At 39.3% G+C, this 19,224-nt stretch overlaps 1 protein-coding gene across 2 annotated transcripts; it reads left to right on the top strand.

Annotated features, from left to right (window-relative positions):
• Positions 1 to 1,839: 1,839 nt before the first annotated feature.
• GCFC2 (GC-rich sequence DNA-binding factor 2) lies at positions 1,840 to 19,057 on the top strand. 2 transcript variants are annotated; one of them, XM_066314699.1, is made up of 18 exons: positions 1,840 to 2,235; positions 3,345 to 3,452; positions 4,892 to 5,053; positions 5,560 to 5,778; positions 6,727 to 6,806; positions 7,733 to 7,848; positions 9,581 to 9,767; positions 10,236 to 10,359; positions 11,632 to 11,710; positions 12,898 to 13,010; positions 13,756 to 13,955; positions 14,361 to 14,511; positions 14,787 to 14,908; positions 16,030 to 16,106; positions 16,285 to 16,351; positions 17,076 to 17,222; positions 17,562 to 17,686; positions 18,001 to 19,057. In XM_066314699.1, exons 1-18 carry the CDS (start codon positions 1,881 to 1,883, stop codon positions 18,113 to 18,115), a joined length of 2,547 nt encoding a protein of 848 aa, XP_066170796.1. In that variant the 5' UTR covers positions 1,840 to 1,880; the 3' UTR covers positions 18,116 to 19,057. The 2 variants fall into 2 exon arrangements, with proteins under 2 accessions (XP_066170796.1, XP_066170795.1); XM_066314698.1 differs by having other exon boundaries at positions 14,358 to 14,511.
• The last annotated feature ends 167 nt before the right edge of the window (positions 19,058 to 19,224 follow it).

Raw genomic sequence — 19,224 nt, 5'->3', positions numbered from 1 at the left:
GACAACTGCAAACATGGCAGTTTCTACCTGCTGGAAAGACAAAGAGTGTGAGAGTTGTGTCCCATGTTTCTGGCATGCTGAGGTCCTGGGCCATTTTGTTTTACAAGGAGCCAGCTCAGTCCTGCTTCAGTAGCGCTCACTAGACTGACAGGATTTAAAACCAGATGAAAGAGAAGAAACACCTTAATACAGAGACACAGCCAGGGAAAGAAGCTCTGTCATTATGACATCTTTATCAATCCTGCAGTGGTAACTGAGAAACAGGAAACTTCACAGGCATCGTTCCAGGTAAATCTATATCTGCAAACTCTCCTTTGCCCCGGTCACAATGGAACAACTCAGTACATCTGTATACATCCCCAGACTATTCTTGGCTTCACCCTTCAGAGAAACTACCCAGGGAAAGTCCATATCAATTCCAGCAATAAGGCAGCTTGGAATCAGAGCCTGCAATAAGTTAATTAAAACACAAATCCATGGACAGGTTTAATTTCAGCATTTGCATTAAAAAACTTTATTTTTCCACCAGATCCCCACTCTTTTTCAGTGCAGAAAATGAATAATGCTGCAAGGGGAATTGTGCTTCCTGAATTGTTAAAGTTTTTATAATCTTCCTTATTCGCTAAGTAGCCTTGAGTTTTATTAATAACCTTTCAGAAGCAGTGCTGAATAAAAATATATTTTAGTTGATTTTCTCTTGGGTTTTTATGTTATTCTTACTGTAACTAGTGCTTCACAAATGCAGCTTTTTCTTCACAAGATTCCTGAGGCAAGTTAATATTAGTATCTTCATCTTACAGATGAAGAACAGAAAGGTGGAGCAATTTAAGCAAGAACATTTCAAACATTTGCTATTCTTGGATACTTCTCTTGGGACACAAAAGCTTATTGAAGGATTTGCTCTGCCTGGTTTCATGGTTTCATTTGGAGTGGGATGTACTTTCTTTCCACAGAGCAAGTCACACACAGCTCAAGTCAGCACAGCAGAAATCAAAGGCTGGTACAAGCTACAGTGCAACTCCTCTCCAAGCAAACCAATTTGTCATCACTTGTCACATTCCCACCTTCCTTCTGTTCCAGCCATATGTTCCCCTCCTCTTCCACCAGCACTGGCACCTGCCTGGCTCCTTCTGTGAGCTCAGCCTGAGGAAAGGGAGAAAAACGTGTGATCCCTTTTTGATAACAATCTACAGAGTCAGTTTTGAATTTATAATAATCATAGAGTCCTAGAATGGCTTGGCTTGGAAGGGAACTTAAAGATCATCTAATTCCAACACCACTTCCACGGGCAGGGACACCTTCCACTAGACCAGGTTGCTCGGAGCTCCCTCCAATCTGGCCTTATAAAGTGTATTTATTTGTGTTTAGTGTGTGTTATTACTAATTCTAAAATAGCTGTTTTGTTTATGTGTAGTTAGGCATTAGCAATTACATTTTAATTTACCATTCATTTACATAATACATAGCAATCACAAAAGTTTATAAATATTCATTAATAATTATCGGCATATAATTTGCATATAACTTAAACATATTGAAATGCTATATTATCATATATTATTTATAAATTATATTTTATAATACCAGAACTCCATAAGTTTCCGATGGCAGAGACGAGGAGGCGGAGCACCCACCCAGCAAAACAGCCCCTGCACTCAGGGGCTCACGGCTCATCAAGCAAGTTACATTTTTAGGCACCAACGAATCACCAAAAAACGCCTTTTACATTATTTTGTACCTTCCCCTTCTCCCCCGCCGTCCGTCCCAAGTTCCCGCCCCCGTGGGCGGGGCTGCCCGGGGTCTGTGCGCCTGCGCACTGGGCTCGCGCTGGGCCCGGGGGCGGCTCCCGGGCTCATTCCCGGCCGCGGTCCCCGGGAGAGATGTTCCGCCGTCCCCCGCGCAACTTCCGCGGCCGGCGGCGCGCAGCCTCCAGCGGCAGCAGCGAGGGCGAGCCGGAGCCACAGCCACAGCCGGAGCCACAGCCACAGCCGGAGCCGGCCGCGGCCCCGTCCCCAGACTCCGGCGCCGGCTCGCCCTCGGAGCGGGAAGGGGAGGCCGAGGGCGATGCCCCCGCGGGGCCCGGCGCGGAGGGGCCGCTGCCCGCGGAGGAGCCGGCCCGGGGCCCAGCGCGCAGAGCAGCGGCGGGCACGGGGCAGCGCCGAGCCGGGGCCGCAGCGGGGCCGGGCCGGGCCGGGAAGGAGCTGCTGAGCTTCGGCGGCGAGGAGGAGCGGGAAGGTGAGGAGGGGTCGGGTGTGCGTGTCCCGCAGAGCAGGGCCGGGGCTCCGGGGGGGCTGCCTTGGGCTCCCGCCGCTGCGGGCCCCGCGCTGGGCACCTCCTGCCTCTCGCCGTCAACACACCCAGCGCTGCTGTGTCGGGCTACGGCTCTTGGGAGGGTTTGCACCATAAAGCCGTACTGAAACGTGGGCCGGGCCTGGTTAGTCTGGAGAAGACAATGCAGGTCACATCAGTCCTTCTGAATATCTCAAACGCGGGTTTGAACGGGGCTGGGCTCTCTTCAGTGATGCCCAGCAATAGGATGAGGAGCGATGGCTATAAACTAAAACACAAGAAGTTCCACCTCAACACGAGGAAGAACTTTTTACATGGCAGAGCACTGGAACAGCTGCTGAGGGAGGCCGTGGAGTCTCCCTCTCTGGAGACATTCCAAACCCACCTGGACACGTTCCTGTCTCACCTGCTCCAGGTGAGCCCCTGGCAGGGGGTTGGCCAAGGTGGTCTCCAGAGGTCCCTTTCAACCATAACAATTCTGTGATGCTGAGGAAAGTACTTTGACAATTATTTCTGTTTTCGTTCTTCTGGCTGGAAAGCGTCTGAAATCTTCTTACAGCTGGAGAAAACTAGAGAGAACAAATACTGTGTGATTCCATGACTAGCTAATGATGAACAAGATTAATTAAATGAAACTTGAGGGCTTAATTGACACTTCTAGGCTGTTACTGTTGTGGTTGATGAGAAGACATAGCCACCTTGCCAGGGACAAGCTACAAAGAGATCCTGCATTTCAGCAGTGCAATGTTGCTGTGTTGAGGAGGCTGAGCTGCACAGTTTTTAACTAAGAGGGTATTGATCATGGATGATAAAGCCACAGTAATATTTAGAATTAATCCAGCTGGAACTGAAATATTGGTGTTTGGTCATAGATTGGACTTCATGATCTCAGAGGTCCTTTCCAACCTAATTCATTCTGTGATTCAGAAGTTAGAGTGTGCACACAGAGTTTACATGCACTTTAGTATGTGGTGCATGCATGTATATTTGTGTGTTATATATGTGTTATAGTTGGCTTTATTAATGTTACTCAATCACTTTGTTTTCTCTGACAGGGGAAGAGTTTTTTAAAGTTAAGAAGCCATCCTTCAACGAAGTAACCTTTAGAATTAAAAAGAAGGAAAGCCTGCTGCCTGCACAGACAGAAACTGAAGAAATCAAAAGTAAGTACTATTTTTTAGTTAAATATTTTATGAAATACTTGAAGAGGGATGCAAAAATACTGCTATTAGGTGGTTTTTTTTACTTGTTAATTGAACTCAGAATTATACTTACAATGTTAGTTTACAGGTTTATAATTGCAGTGTATTTGTGCTGAAATTATTTTCAGTTTTACCTTGGTAAAAGATTATCAGAACTTGGAGACTGTTCTTGAGAAAACCTGATTATGCAGAACCATGTACTACATCAAAGTTGACAAAGTTCTGCTAAATTTATACCTCAACATCATCTCTTTCAAACTATGGGCCAATTGTCCACTGCTTATTGCTGTCAGATTGCAGCTTGATCTGAGTATTGGCATTTAGGGAAAATGTGAGCTTAGTAGCATTTTGTTTGATGAAACTTAATGTAAACATTATTAAATTGTGTGCTCTTCCAGCATTTAAATATTTTAATTAAATGCAGTCAATAACCTTGATTATTCTGGTAGTATCCCTAGTTTCATTGAAATATAGTCAGTTGCCCAGAGAGGCTGTGGACTCCCCATCCCTGGAGGTGTTCAAGGGCAGGTTGGATGGGGCTCTGAGCACCTGCTCTAGTGGAAGGTGTCCCTGCCCATGACAGAAGAGTTGGAACTAGATGATCTTTAAGATGCTTTCCAACCCAAACTATTCTGTGGTAAGTTTTCTGTTGGAATATTTGGAGTTTGTGTGTTTTAGAAACAAATGAGTCTAAAAGTTCTCTTTGGTGTATTCCCCTTTTGACACCTGTGTCAATTCACAGACATACCGTATTTGCTAATGTTAGATAAAAGTAAATTAAATTGAGCAATAATTCCCTTTGAGGCTGTGATTCAGCTGAGATGGTAAATTTTCTTAGTAACTTTTTAAAAAGCATATAATTTTCTTATAAGAGGTGGTACATTCTATTATTCAGTAACCTGATGATTTACTGAAAGTGTAGTGACAGATGAAAAGAAATCAATATTTTTAAAGAAATTGATAATACCTGGATTAATGTTTATAGTTTAACTAAGAGCTCCCTCATTGTTAATGCTTAAAAAAAGTGCTTTCTAAATGCAGTTTTTCAAGTCAAGAACCCAAGTACCCTGTGAGCAATCAGAATATTAATTAGTTGTTATCTGAGTTGATCTCATTGCTTTTGTGCATATAAATACCCTCTGTGTCTCAGAAGGACTCATAGTCTTTCTATGGGAAGCATCATCAAAGATGCTTTTATTCAATACAAGAATTGGCTTGTAAGTGACTGTCTTGGAATGTTACAATTTGACATGTTTTGATGAGAACAGGTGGAGATAAACAAGTGGCCAGTCTTTGCTGCAGCAAGGTGTGAATAATTTCTGGTAACCAGTTATGGCACATCATATTCCAGCAGCTGAAACTGAAATAATGGATCATACTTTTTTCCCCCCATAATGCAGAAATTTGTCAGTTGGAGCCTGGAGTTGGCAACACCAAAGATACTCGTGAAGAGGAGGAGGAGAATGAGGATGAAACTTATTCTTCACTGAATGAGGACTACAACAGCTCAGGCTCTGAAAATGAATCCAGCTCTCCACTGAGGAGGAAGGATTTATCACCAGGTTAGTTCTCTGGCCTTTTTTCTTTTTAAGAAAGCTATTTTAGAACATTCTGTGTTTGAAGTACCTGACAAATTAGGTGAGATGAGTTCCACTCAGCTTAAACCCCTTAAGGTATAGGCATCTGTTTATCCTGAGCCAGGGCTGCCCTTCTGGAAGAATAGTGATGGTTCCCCCATATTTTCAATTGCAAATATTTGTTGTCTTTCTATGCTAATCTTGGGAACAGAGCAGAAGTTATGAGCACTGGTTATAGAAGAAAGGCAGCAGAAAATTCCTCTTTCATGGTGCACAATTCCCTTCATGAGGTGAAAATAAAATCTCACTTTGAGGCTGAGAGCCACTTTTTCATCTCCTTATATTCTACCTGGTAACCATAGTAGAAAATCATCTTCTGTTCTGCATCCAAAGTTGTACAGTGGTGCTGGGCAGTTGTGATATGATGATTTGCATTAGATACAGTGTTACTTTTAGTCTTGTCCTTAGATTTTTCTGTCTCTTTGATGCAGGTGATATCCCCAGTGCAGCTCACGTTGAGGCTGCTCGGAGGAAACGTCACTTAGCCAGGACAGAGGCTGATTATCTTCCCCTGGATGTTTCAAACAGTCCTCAGGCCCCTCTGAGAAGAGGAAGCAGTGATTTGGAGAGTGAAGATGAGTCTGAAACAAAGAATCTCGATTTTGCTCCTAAAATGAGAACTCTTAGGCAGAGGATGACTGAAGACATGGGTGAGTTTGTGGTGTTTCTCCCAGAGGCTTTGTTTTAGTCTCTGGAACCACATGGGACTTGTGGGAGTGAGGCTCTGCTGCTCAGGGCTCTCGGAAAAAGGCTGGACAGTTGATACTTGAGGTTTATATGGGTCATTAACGTGGTTTAGGTCTCACTTGTGGTGGTGCAGTATACTTGAGAAATGTTTACAAAATTCTTTTTGGCCTTGTTGCAAAAAAAAATGGCCTTGTAAAAGGCACATTTACTGTGAATAAAGTTACTATAAGTCCTGCTGCCTGCTTCTGGTCTGGTCTTCTAACTGCTCTCCCTGCTCTGACATTACAAGTTTGAAAAATGAAAAATAAACAAACAAACCAGTATTCCAACCGCTCAGAAGTAAACAAACCTAAATCATAACTGGATTTTGCATTGTTTTTATTCCCTTAGAGCTGCTTATGGTGCTGTTTATGAAGCACAGGTTTACTTTAGTAGTTGAATTAAGAGCTATAGGGAATGCATAAGTATGAGCAGAATCTGCCACTCAAATTATGCTAATGAGATATTTTGCATCTGTAGTTGAGTGTATGTTCTGGAATGCTCAAGGGTTTGTTGGGTGTAATGTCACAGTCTATACTTAGACTGTTGTTTACATGTATTATGCACAGCTTTGCTTTGAGACATAAAAACAAGATGTTTGTGTGCCTCCTACTGCAGTAGTAGCTGTCTGAGAAGCAATTGGGGGAATTAATGTTAGTCTGAATTCTACAAATCCCAGTAGCCTTTTCCAAGCCTTCCTTGCCTTTCAGTTTTGCACTTCTCCATCTGCAGGTTTTTCATCTGCTGTTTTCTGTGTGTATCACTTCTCAGTGTTGGTTGGGAGACTCATTGTTGCTTTAGATGGAGGAAAACACGAGAGGGGAAAAATAATGGATGTAGTTACATCTAATAATGGTTGTTTTTACTTCCAGTGTCTCTGGGTGATGGATCAAGTGATGATGAAGCCAAGTGGGAGGAACAGCAAATAAAGAAAGCTGTTAAACTCTCTCAGGTGACACATGCTTTCCTAACCATTGGAAGTTGCTTTTTGCAAGAGAGCTTGTCTGGACTACTGTTGTATCTCTGTCCTGCCCTTTCATTAGGGAGGATTTTAGGAAGTTTTTCCCAAATTCTTCAGGGAAAGATGATTAGAGATACAGGAAGATGATACTGAAAATCTGTAATCTCTGTCTTGCTTGTAGTCTCTTCTCTGTTGAGAAGCAGTGTGGTGGTGTCAGCCCCAAAGGCAGGTACCTGTTGTGATAAGAGATCACAAGAAGCAGAGAAGAAAATTCTGACCTCTGATTTTTTTGCTTGAAAGCAAGAGTATGCAAATAATACAAATCTTGCAGATTTGCAAAGCAAAAATTATTCTTTCATTCTGGTAAATTTCTTTTGAGTGGCAATCTGAGAGCTCTCTTCATAGTTCAGCAGAATGCTGTCTTTTCCCCAGTAAGTAATTGGCAAAAATAAACTATATTTTTATGTGCTGGAAATTTTGTTTCTGGCTTGAATCACCTGCTCTGTATCAGACTAGGAGTATCTAAATAATCAGCTCTTCATTGAAGTCAGAATTGACAGCTGTAGAAATTTTTCCAATTTGGAAAATTCAGAGTGTAAAGAAATGGGAGAAGGTTACATCTTTCTGAGACTGGTTTTCAAATCCAGTAGGATACGTGATCTTAGATCTTCATACTCATTTATGGAAAAGTTAATTCTGCTCTTTAGGAAACAGCAGCAATTTTTGGCTGTAGACCTTGTTAGTTATGGACTTCATTCTTCAACTGATTGGGTTTTTTCTAGATTTTTTGGTGATTGAAATATGTGTCTTTGTTTGAGATGTTTAGTATTCAAATGATACATCTTGTTGATCTGTAGAGTTGCAAGGGGAGAAATGGTGTAACTGGTGGATTAAAAATGAACACTTAACTCTTGTAGGAAATTTGTGATGATGCTTCAGTGCGTCAGTATCAACCAGCCAAACCCAAGTTTGATACCTCTGTTTCTCTACCACCTGTGAATCTGGAGATTGTGAAGAAGAGACTGACTGAAAGGTAACTCCTTAACTTAAGAGTTGTCTGAGCTTTTGTCACAGAATGAGACAGCAGCTTTGAACTCCTGCTCTTTTTTTTTTTTCCCAGAGTGTTTGGCTTCTTTTGGGTTGTTTTTGTGTGTAATGATGTCTAGTGGAATAGTACAGATTTTTTACTTTGTGTGGCAATGCTTTGTTTTAGGGGAGCCTTTGGACTTTTCAAGAGTGTTTCTGTCAACTGGAACTTTAGAAAGTAAATTTATTTATTTGGCATCAGCTTTTTATGCTTGCTGGCAGGAGCCTTGGTTTGATGTTAGATTTGCCCAGCATCAGAACTTCACTGGGAGCAGGTGGAGCTGGCACTCCCACCCTTCCCGTGGTAGTTCTTACACCAGCTGCAAAAATAGCCCAATATTTCCTAAAGCAGCCTAAGTTCTCTGCAGCCTGTTTAGAACGTGCCTGGATCTTTTTCTTTAGTTCTGTGCTCTTTAGTTCTTGAGCAGCTCAGCTGCTGTGTGGGCAGCTGAACTGTCCTGGGTTGGACATGGGAACCTCCTGAGGGTGTGTGGGAGGGACAGCTGGGGTCAGGCATCCCAAGGTAAGCTGTCCCCTGTCAGCCCTCCCAGCACTGGGAAGCAGCTGTTAGATAAGTTTAGACAAGTAACTTAATACAAGTGAAACATAAATTCTGCTGTGAACTTGCAGAAGGCTCTCTCTGTATAATCTTTGCTTTGTGCAGACAATCACTGATGCATTTGTTTAGAGAAGTGAAACTAAGTTGAACTAAATATTTTTGTGAAATTGTATGCTTTCTTAGCTTTAATCACCTGAAGGGAATTGAGTTAACTGAAGCAGGAATTTATGTACAGAATCAAATAAAAAAAATAAGAATACAGCTGTCAAGAGTGGGAAACTTGTCTGGAAAACAGCAAGAAGGGGAGGGGGAACTGTTTGGTGTACACTTCGTAGGTTTTTTTAACATTATAAGTGCTAAATAGATTATTTTTTTTCCTTTTAAATTTGTAGCACAGTTGAACACAGTAGCTTAGTTCAGCTGTTTTCTTCCAGAAGTCTTCAGTTCAGGGAGGTGAAATAAATTGTGGTCTGTGCCTTGATTCTGTTACAGGCTTCCTTAAACTGAGGAAACACTTGGGAATGTGTAAGGAGGGAAGGGGAAAAAAGAGAGGAAGCAGAGTTGTAATATGTAATATGTAAATGTTTGTGGGCTACCTGTCTATTAGAAACAGTTGTAGACAGAAGTTTTTGGTGTTTGTCACACAATAGTAAGAGTTCTCAGTTGGTTTGTATTTAATAGTGAGCACACTGGGAATGCTTACAGATACTTCTGTCCATGCAGCTTTTATTGACTGGTTATTAGCATGCTGATATAAGCTGTAGTCTTTACCAGATTACATTGGGTAGAATCTATTTAATAATGTGATACTATGTAATTTTGGCTTTTATGTTTTTGAGAAATGTGGTGTATTGAAGAGTCCAGGTAAAATATCTACACTGCTTTCAAAACCAGCACCATGTAAATGACATTTGGGTCCCCAAAGCATGATGTTTGTCCATACCCTGTGCTTCTGTAAATGCTGGCATGGGTTAATCTTTGAGTGCTGCTCAGGTCAAATGCAAGGACTATTATTAGCACAGGCAAAGATTTGTATGTGATTATAATGGGAAAAATGTTTTGGAATGCATCAGCTGTTAAGTTGGCAATAGTTCTGATTGTCTGGGTTTCTCTCTTTTAGGATAACATCCTTACAGGATGTGCACCGTGCCCACCAGAGAGAGTATGAGAAATACATGGAGGATATTGAGAGCTCAAAGATGTCTGTCCAGGAGCTGGAGAAGTCTTCAGATGCAGCTCTGAATTACAAATTCTACAGGGGCATGAAAACTTATGTAGAAAACTTGATAAACTGTTTGAATGAAAAAGTATGTAAATTTTTTTTTTTTTTTTTTTAAGATGATAAAGGTGTATGCTGTCAATGAAAAATGAGGGATACCACCCGGTTAAAATAAGTTCTATCAGGATCAAATTTAATTTTCATTTAATTTTCTGTCACTTTGTAGTTGTGAATTTCTTCAGGTAACTTGAAAGAAATATTAGTGAATGCATTTTCTGCAATGGCTAGTCCCTCAAAAGCAAACTGCAATAAAACAAGGGCCACTAGCACAACTAAAAAGTCTTCTGGTGAACCCTTTTGTATGAGGTCTTAGGCCTTGATGTGTAACTGGCATTTAGTTTGTGTTTTCAGCCTTATAAAAAAGAAAGCCTGAAAACTCCCATGACTTCAGGTTCTAATTTTACAGCTACACTAAAAACCCACAGAAATTGGTTTTTGTTCATTCTTGTGAGATTTAAATCAACTGAAAGCCTGATTAGTGTTTCCTGTATTTCAGCTGAAGGACATTAATGAGCTGGAGTGGGCTGTCCATGCCCTTCTTCAGCAACGAGCTGTGACAGTATCGAAGCGAAGGCAAGAGGAGCTGAAAAATGAGTCTGCTTATATTCAGCATCTGACAAGTTAGTATGTTCAAATTTTCAGTGAGAAAATAACTTCTGTTCTTGAGCAAAAATACAGTTAATTTTTGGGTTAAGATTGTAATTTTCACATTTGATCTCCTTTCCCCTTCCCATTGTCACCAGGCATGTTCTACTGTACTTCATTTAAAATTCTTACCTTAGTAATGCCCATGATACTGGTTTTCTCTGGTTTAATTTCTCTGAAAAAGACATGACCAGGTACCTTGTCAATTTTTAATTGCTCAATTTCCCATCAGTATTTAAGAAGAAAAATGGGAATCAGTTTTCCAGTAGATCTCCAGTTGGAGAAAGGTTGCTTATTACTGAATTCTGTGAATATGTGAAAAAGCTGAGTGTGTAACTGGCAGCATCACTTTTACCTGAGAGTGTCTGTAAGGCTGTGTGTGTGCTCAGATTGGAGATTTCAAACCAGGAGGTGACACACATGTGGCAGAGCATGAAGAGAGAAGCTACTCTGTATAAAGGTTTTATCTAAAAGAAAACTGTTTCAGTCACTGTAGGAAAAATTAGTAGTTTTCTCAGCTCATATTTTCTTTCTTCACCAAGGTATTGTTTGTATGCTGTGTGAATCTCTAGCTGCTGCTATTTAAAAAACCCAAACAAACCAGACCTCCGAAACCAAACCCTTTAAAACTGTTTAGGCAAAGCTGAGAGCAATATGCTTGGAGCTGCTGGAACAGATGGAGGGCAGATGTACTGGATCCTGGTAAATACTAAATAGTATGGGTTCAGTCTTCTCACTTCAGGGAATAAACTGCTGATGAGAAAAAGTAGCAGCCTGGATAGTTTTGTAAAATGGTGTAGCCAACTGACAGCAGGTGTAAGGAGAAAAGGGTTATGCCATAGTAAATGTTGCTATTAAAATGATTTTACCTCCAGCTCATTATAAATGAGATTGTGCTTGCATGTTTAGCAGCACAGAGCATTGTTTTTCATGTTCCTAGTTGTATATAATATAGTGGAAAGGCTGTTTTTTCTTACATAATAGTACTTCAGTAGTAGTGCACCCTTTCTCTTTGGCATGTTTTGCCCATCAGCCAATTTTCAGTGCTACAAGGAACTTACTCTGACTTACTCTGGATGCTGTTAGAGTTTCAATTAGGTTTGTTCTTTTGTTGGCTATTTTCCAATTAAAAAAAAAAAAACTCAAAAACTAGCAAAACAGTAAGGGAGATTCTTTGTTTCCTGTTTAAAATAAAACAGGAACTTTAAAAATGTGCCACTTCATTTTTGGCTGTTTCTGTCTTATAGGTGGGAATGACAAACCAATGAAAAGTAAATTGGAAGGTGGTGAGAAGACACAGGTTTTGGAAATGTGTGAGCATCGAAGGTAACTGTTACATAGAGGTGCACTTAACTCTGATAAATGTGCCGTGCACTGACTTCCTGTCATTCCTGCAGTCATGGAAGTAAACCTGTAGGATTACTAAATGAGGTTACACTGAAAATATTTCAGTATTTGGTTTCCAAAACCAAATGTATGTGGAAGCCATCTATGTGTTAGTCATTCTCTTCATGTTGATTTGAGCCTGAATGCTAATAGAGCTGGATATTTTAAATTAAAAAGTCTTAAGTGAGACAAATCTATGAGGGAAGCTTTTTCCTTCCTGATTTAATTAATATTATGAACTTCTACAGAAATATGTTTTTGTATGACTGTATTAAAGCAAAATTGGGCAGAATTGTTTCTGCTGGAGGGGTGGTGGTGAGGAAACAAATCAACCTCTAGCCCCAGGTTTGCTATCACTGTAGGTGAGACAGATTTTGGGTGTTCAGAGATTGGTACCATTTTTTTTATATTATTGGGAGCTTTTAAAGTTTAACAGTTGCAGTGGTATCTCAGCACGTAATTGTATTTGGAAACAGCAAGTGCCTTGGAATTTTAATGGATGAAAAGTGTAATAACAAATTCTATTTGAAGCAGTTAATTTTTAATGCTAATTGATGTAAATAACTGTTTAAAAGTTTTTATGCAGTATCACTTCCATATAATTTATCACTTTCCTGTGGTAGAAATTCAGGCTGTTGATTTTGCAGGCAGTTTTTCTTGATGCCATGGCAATAGTTTTTAGAGCCCCACTGGCACATGGGTGCTATCACCTTTTTCCTGTAAGTTGAACAAGTGATTCAGGACTGACAGGACAGTCCGAGAGCTCAGTAAACACACACTAAAGTGTCAGACAGGATCCAGTTCAACACCAGATGCTCAGTGTTGCAGGTGGCATGAGTTTTTTGCCTCATCAGTGGTGATGAGATGAAGGTTATTTCATGCCTCATGGGGGAGATCAGAGCTGTAACTCTCAGCTCTTGCATGTCAGTTCCCAAATCCCCTCCTGTTTCCACAGTTCAGGAGTCCTTTGGGTTCTGTAGTCACTGTTGCTCCCCCATTGCCCCTCCTTAGGCTTTTTTTCTCATGACTTGTTTTAAGTGCATTTGCTGAAGTTGGATTATTTTCTTAAAGCTTTCTCCTGCAGACACAGGAGAGGATAACTCATCTGAGTTCATTCCAAAATGCAGGACTTGCAGGCGGCAGGCGAGGGAGCAGTCAGGGGAGGGAGATCACCACGAGGGCTTGTCCAGTGATGAGGAGCTGACTCCCACAGAGGTGAACGAGTTCCAGAAGAGCAGAGGTTGGTGACAGTCCTAATGTGATGTCCTAGAACAGGATCTCTTGTTGATATTTCTTTAATGATTTTTTTTTAAGGAAAAATAGAGGAATCCTTCATTTGAGTTCCATGTTTTTTATTTGCACACTGTAGAAGAAAATGCACCCAGGCAGTTTTGACTAATGACTTGGGAAGAATGGATGAATGGTTGTAGATTTCTTATAGTGTCAGTTATGTGATGGCAGCACTATCCATGGCTTTTTAAACTAGAGGTAAACTCTGTCAGATTATGCCAAAACTGATCTGGCAGTACTCAGTGCAGTGCTGCAACATGTTTTGTGCAGTCAGTTTATTTCTGAAGCTGGAGTGTGAATTAAACGTTGGTGTTTTAATTATCTTGAGTGCATGGGTAAAGAGGAGGAGGGAAAGGCATAATAGTTTTTCTTCATGTAACAGCAGAAGGGTTTTCATGTCTGAAATTTTATCTTTCTGGAACAAAGTTTGAAATATAGTGGTTATATTAATCTGTGAAATAGATCATGAAGAAACTTGCCTTTCCTTAGTCTTCTGACACTATTTTTTCCTAAAACTGAGTTTTTGTGGGAGCTGTTTTTAAACCATTTCAATGTCAGCTGTGTCAAAGATAAATAACAAATGCAATTCTCATAAAAATATCTCTTTATGTCCTATAGATGCATAAACCCTTCAGCTTCTGCCTCAATAAGTTCTGTGATTGTTTCTTTTTATTCCCAATGAATATTATCCATAGATAACGTTTTAGAGGATAGTAGGAAAATCTTTGAAGATGTACATGCAGATTTTTGTGACATCAGAAAAATCCTGTTGAAATTCCAGGAATGGAAAGAGAAGCTTCCTGACTCCTACTGTGATGCTTACATCAGTTTCTGCCTGCCTAAGCTATTAAATCCATTGATCAGAGTTCAGTTAATAGGTTGGAATCCTCTTGAGGTAGGTGCATCTGCTGACATCTTTGTTAAAAATTTTGTGTGTGTGTATTAAGTATTAACATGAAAAATGATTTTTTTTCTATGCATAGCACAGTGCATTAGAAATTAAAAATGCTACTGTGTTGTCTCAAAAACTGAAGCATGTTGTGGAATCTTCTTAACTTTCCCCTTTCCTTTTACCTCTAGCCCCTTTTACCACACCTGTAAAAATAATTCTTCTACTGGGTTCTTTGAGGACATTTGAACAACGCTGTTAAATTCTAGCTTTAAATCTAGCTTTGTTGTTTTGGCCCATTCAGTGATGGGGCTGGATCTGAAATTAAGTGGGAATTTGGGGTGTTACTGGATAGAGCTTTTCTCTTAATGCTGACCAGCTGAACAACTAACAGGAGTCATCTTTCAGCAGAATTTAACAGAGCTGGAAGAGATGCCCTGGTTCAGAGCTATTGAAGAATTCAGTGATGCAGAAAATGTATCTGAATCAAAAATAGATGATGATCATGATAAAGAAGTTTTGCCTAGAGTGATAGAAAAAACTATTCTTCCCAAAATTACAGGTATGATAACATTGTATTGAAAATGTTCACTGTAGCTACACAATCAAACCTTAAATAAAAATGAGAATATCAAATAATGTTGCTTATATCACAGCTGTAATGCTCCAAAATGTAATGATTGTGTGGTTCCACGAAGTGAGGCTAAAGTGGCCTCTTCAAAATCACTGTGAGAGACTGAGCTTTTTATGTTTACTTCTATTATATTATAATGGCTTGAAACCAGGACTGATAAGTACTTGCACATTATGAATGAAATAAATTCCTATTTTTTTCAGCGTTTGTGAAGAGTGTGTGGGATCCTTTATCTACTTCACAGACAAAGAACCTTGTACAGCTTTGCAATAACATCTTTGGAAAACAAATCCTTTCCAAAAGTGAGCCCAGCCGAGCAAGAGAGGTAAAAACTGAATGAGGGGAACTTCACCCCCTATGTGTACTTCTGTGGTTGCTCCTATGGACACTGGGAACATTCTCCTGAAGTTGCTTGGTTCTGATTACATTTTTGTTTTGTCTCTTTCCATTAAGGGGATTTAACAGTTAAACTTCCAGCTCTCTGATTCTCTCCTTGTCGAAGATGATGAGGCAGAAATTAGCTCCTGTTTGTAGAAAAATTCTGCCTGTATCTGTCCAGAATCTGTTTGTAAATGTAATTTTCCTTCACTGCAATAACAGTGATTTGTGTTTAATTATCTTTCCAAATTTGAGCTTTAAATGCTAGTAATGCTTCAGTGGTCCATTCCTTAAGGTTTTATTTATAAAGTATGCCTAGAATTTTAAACCTTGAGAATCCCCAAAGTTTGGTTAATTGGTGAGGAGAAAAACTACCATGTAATCCTAGCAATCCTTTAAGAATTACTTTTATATACACAGTCACTCTAAGAAGCCCTTCTTAGCCTGGTTCTGGGTTTATTCTGATGTAAACCAGGAGGTTTATCTAGTGAAAATCAGATGGATTAAATGGTGAAGTAGGATGGATGTTTGGGTCCTGAGTATGAAAAGAAATATGTTAAAGAAAATGTTTATGCCCTCCAAAGTTTGCTGTTTAGATACCTTGCCTTACAGTCAAGTGATACAACTGATCTTAGCAAGAACTTAAAATTAAAAAAAAGATAGGTGGCAATCTATGGCACCTGAAAACATGTTGCTCAAAAACGCATACTATCCTAGCTATGGTGATTTTATTTTTTTACATAGAATTTAAGATTTTTTTTTAATGGAGATCCCATGTGTAAAACATATTTTGGTTTTAATCTGTACAGTTTTCCTGCTGCCTTTCAGATTAATGTGCAAAAAAAGGCCAAAACCCTCTAGGCTAAGCCTATAGATGATTACAGCTGTGATTTGTCTGCTGTTTCTATTTTTTATTCAGGGTCTCAATATGTGTTAATATACAAATGGCAGCTGCACTTACCTGTAAGATAGCAGACCTCTGAATGAACTAAATAACCTTTGAGGTTGTTACAAAAAGAATCTGAAGTCTTTCTTCTGAGGACACAATAATAATTCTTTTTTTAATAGGATTTGATGAACACAGTTGTCCTAAGAATGAAGAAATCTGTAGAGGAAGATGTCTTTATTCCTCTGTATCCTAAAAGGTAAGCTAACCCTATGACTCCCTTAAATTTGTATGTTTTTTAGTTCCTCTACCTTTCTCCCCTACAGATGCAGATGAAATACTGCAGACATCCATGTCTAAGAGATAGATGTCTGTTTATCTTCTTCTAAAGAAAATAAAAAATAATCTTTATTTTACCTTTTTCTTCCTATGACCAGCACTGTGGAAGACAGGTCATCACTACGTTCAAAATTTCAAGAAAGACGGTTTTGGTCAGCTGTTAAGGTAGAGAAAACAGGGCTGGTTTTGTTCTGTCTGTCCTCTCTGAAATTCATTTCACTGGAAACTATGTATAAAAATATTCCAGTTTTCCTGCTATTCATGTTGCATATCCTCCTCCTTGACTCAGAGCAGGTTAATTTTCAGGTAACTTAACCTCAAGGTTTTTAACCTTCACAAACACAGCCTTACACCACGCTCAAAAATTACAGTTGTGAGGATTTGTAGTGATAGAGGCAACAGAAAAAACACTCAGTGCCTATTAATAATGACATGAACTACAAAAAAATCTTTGTGATGCCACAAACTGTAGGATTGTCATGTCATGAGGGACTGTGTGTAGGCTTGTCCTGAGCAGTTGTAGTAACTTTTCCACTTCTGTCTTTGATTCTCTGACAGTTTGCTTAGTTGCCTTCTGTACTCAGCAAATTGTTAAACCTCCTAGTAGGGTAAAATGTTCTTCCCACCCTTGGGAGGTCATATATACACATATACAGGTGTATCTATACATTGAGATAGATACATTTGTAAAATTAATTAGGTTATTTACTCAATGCAGTTTATTAGTGGCTAACTGACCAGAAGTTTGGAGAGTGTAAATCCTCGAGTTTGAGGACTTGAATTGGACGCACATATTACCTTTCTGTTTTTCTTTTATGAAACTTTTAACAGTTTTTGCACATTTATAGCCAGCAGTTCTACAGATTATTTTGTTTCTTCATCACTGCAGCTGCTCTCCAATGTTGTTCTTTGGGATGGGATTGTCCAGGAAGACAAGGTCCGTGATTTGGGACTGAGCAAGCTGCTGAATCGTTACCTCCTCCTGAACATCCTGAACACCCCACTAGGGCTGGATAATATAGAAAAGTGTAATAAGGTAAAAGATAACATTCATTGGAAGAGGGTTTATGCTAAAAGCCTTTTGTTTTCCATAATGAGGGGTCAAAACTGAAGATGGAATATTAAAAAAAATAAATTTAAACATTTAAAATTCGATTTTAATTTCTTTTAACAACCTTGCTGCATAAGAGCATTTTAGAGCAAATACTGGTCTATAGCTTCTTAAGCATAACTACTTGGAGAGATAATCAATGTTGGTATGAAGTAAAAAGCACACTAATAGTGACTGAACTTGCCAGAAGGTTCCTGTCAGAAATTATGTGATTTGGTTATATTGAAATGCTTGTTAAACTTTTTCCAAATACTGTGTGAACAGGTGGTTGCATGCCTCCCAGAAAGATGGTTCCAAGATCTCAAGGGTGGATCAACTCTCCCTGAATTGCACAACTTCAGCCAGCACTTGCTGCAATGTGCCCGTGGACTACACAAGGATAACCACAGGTAATGAATGGATGAGACTCTGTCCTTAGGACTCAAATGCTTCCCCAAATACTTTGTGTTAAATTTTTAAAAATTCCTTAAATACCATATATTGATACTGTAGAGTATGCTCTCTAGAGTATGCTCATGTATATATATCTGAAAGAAAAGGTGGAGTATAATGTGAAGGAGCACTTGAGCAGTCCTTGTTTACTGTGAGTTTGAGGTAGTTGATACTGGGTGCTGTTAATGATCAGAGGAGCCAAGGTCATGAAAGAAAAATTATACTTTTGACAAGTTCATAAAAGTGCTGCTATTTTTTTTTTCTTAAATAGTGATGAAGCAAAAGAAGTTCTGCTGCTGCTGGTGAAAATTGGAGCTCTGCATATTGTAGAAGACTTCATTGAAGAGCATAAACTTGAACACCTTAAAGCAATGATTGGGAAATAGAAATCTTTGAAGGAATGCTTACGTTACTGAAATGAGCCTGATATTGACACTAAACCAGTTCTAATATGAAATTAGTGGATCATGCCTACTCAGAGGTAGTGGTAATCACTATCTTGGTGTTGAATATGTGAGGTGTTTTTTCCAAATGTCTTTTACTGCCATCTGCTCGTAGATCAGGGAGTATTTAGAAGTTAGCAGTTCTCAAAGCAATGGTTCAGGCATTCTAAAATGTGTGAGTGCTTTACTGCTGTCTCCTTCTTGGAAGGAATCCTACAAGCAGAAAGTGCCTGTGAGCTTCATCACTGCTAGCCAGTAGACAACTTGACGAGTTATTTTCAGTATTAATTGTGAAATACATTCTGACTCAGCAGTCACTGAGCTCTTCCAACTTGTGGTCCAGGGATTTTTGGTAGGGTTGTTAAACCATTCCTAGTGAAAAGGAATTCATGATGCCCCTGATACAGAAACAAGGGGGGTCAAGGCTCAGGTAAGGAATCTGGATTTTCATCACAGACATTGTGATGATGAGAAGAACAGAAAAACTCCAGTTACTTTCTAGTAACTGGAGTTCTAGAAATCTCCCTTTGCTTCCCAGAAAGCTCTACAGAATTTTACTACTTCATATCCTTTTCAGGATATTATTTCTAATGATTTTTAATTTTGTGTATTTGCAATAAATATGATTACAGAATAACAAGGATACTTTATTGTAAAAACTGTAGTGCATCATGGAATATGTATATTTGTGACCATTTGCCCAAAATCTTCTGGGAATAGAATTTAACTCTTGTAGACTTAATTCTTATGCCTTTTTATATTTTTTAAGTTAAAAATATATTTTTATAAAATACTTTAATTGTAAATAAGTTTGATCAGTATTACAGACAGAAGATTAAAAATAATTTGAGATTTTTTTGAAAATAAAATATTTTACTGTGGTAATGACTCTTCCAATTCAATTCTTTAAAACATGACAAAAATGTTATTAAGATGTATGAAAAAAAAGCCCTCCAGCTCCACTAACTCTCAGCAGCTTCAGGATTTATGTTGCAGTTACTGCTTTCTAATAATCAATTTCTGATGTTTTTCCTCTCAGAATGCCAACAAAA

This window comes from Sylvia atricapilla, chromosome 3, assembly GCF_009819655.1.
Source record: "Sylvia atricapilla isolate bSylAtr1 chromosome 3, bSylAtr1.pri, whole genome shotgun sequence".
Taxonomy (NCBI): domain Eukaryota; kingdom Metazoa; phylum Chordata; class Aves; order Passeriformes; family Sylviidae; genus Sylvia; species Sylvia atricapilla.
Note: the sequence above shows the minus strand (reverse complement) of the source record. Positions and strands in the feature narration are given on the sequence as shown.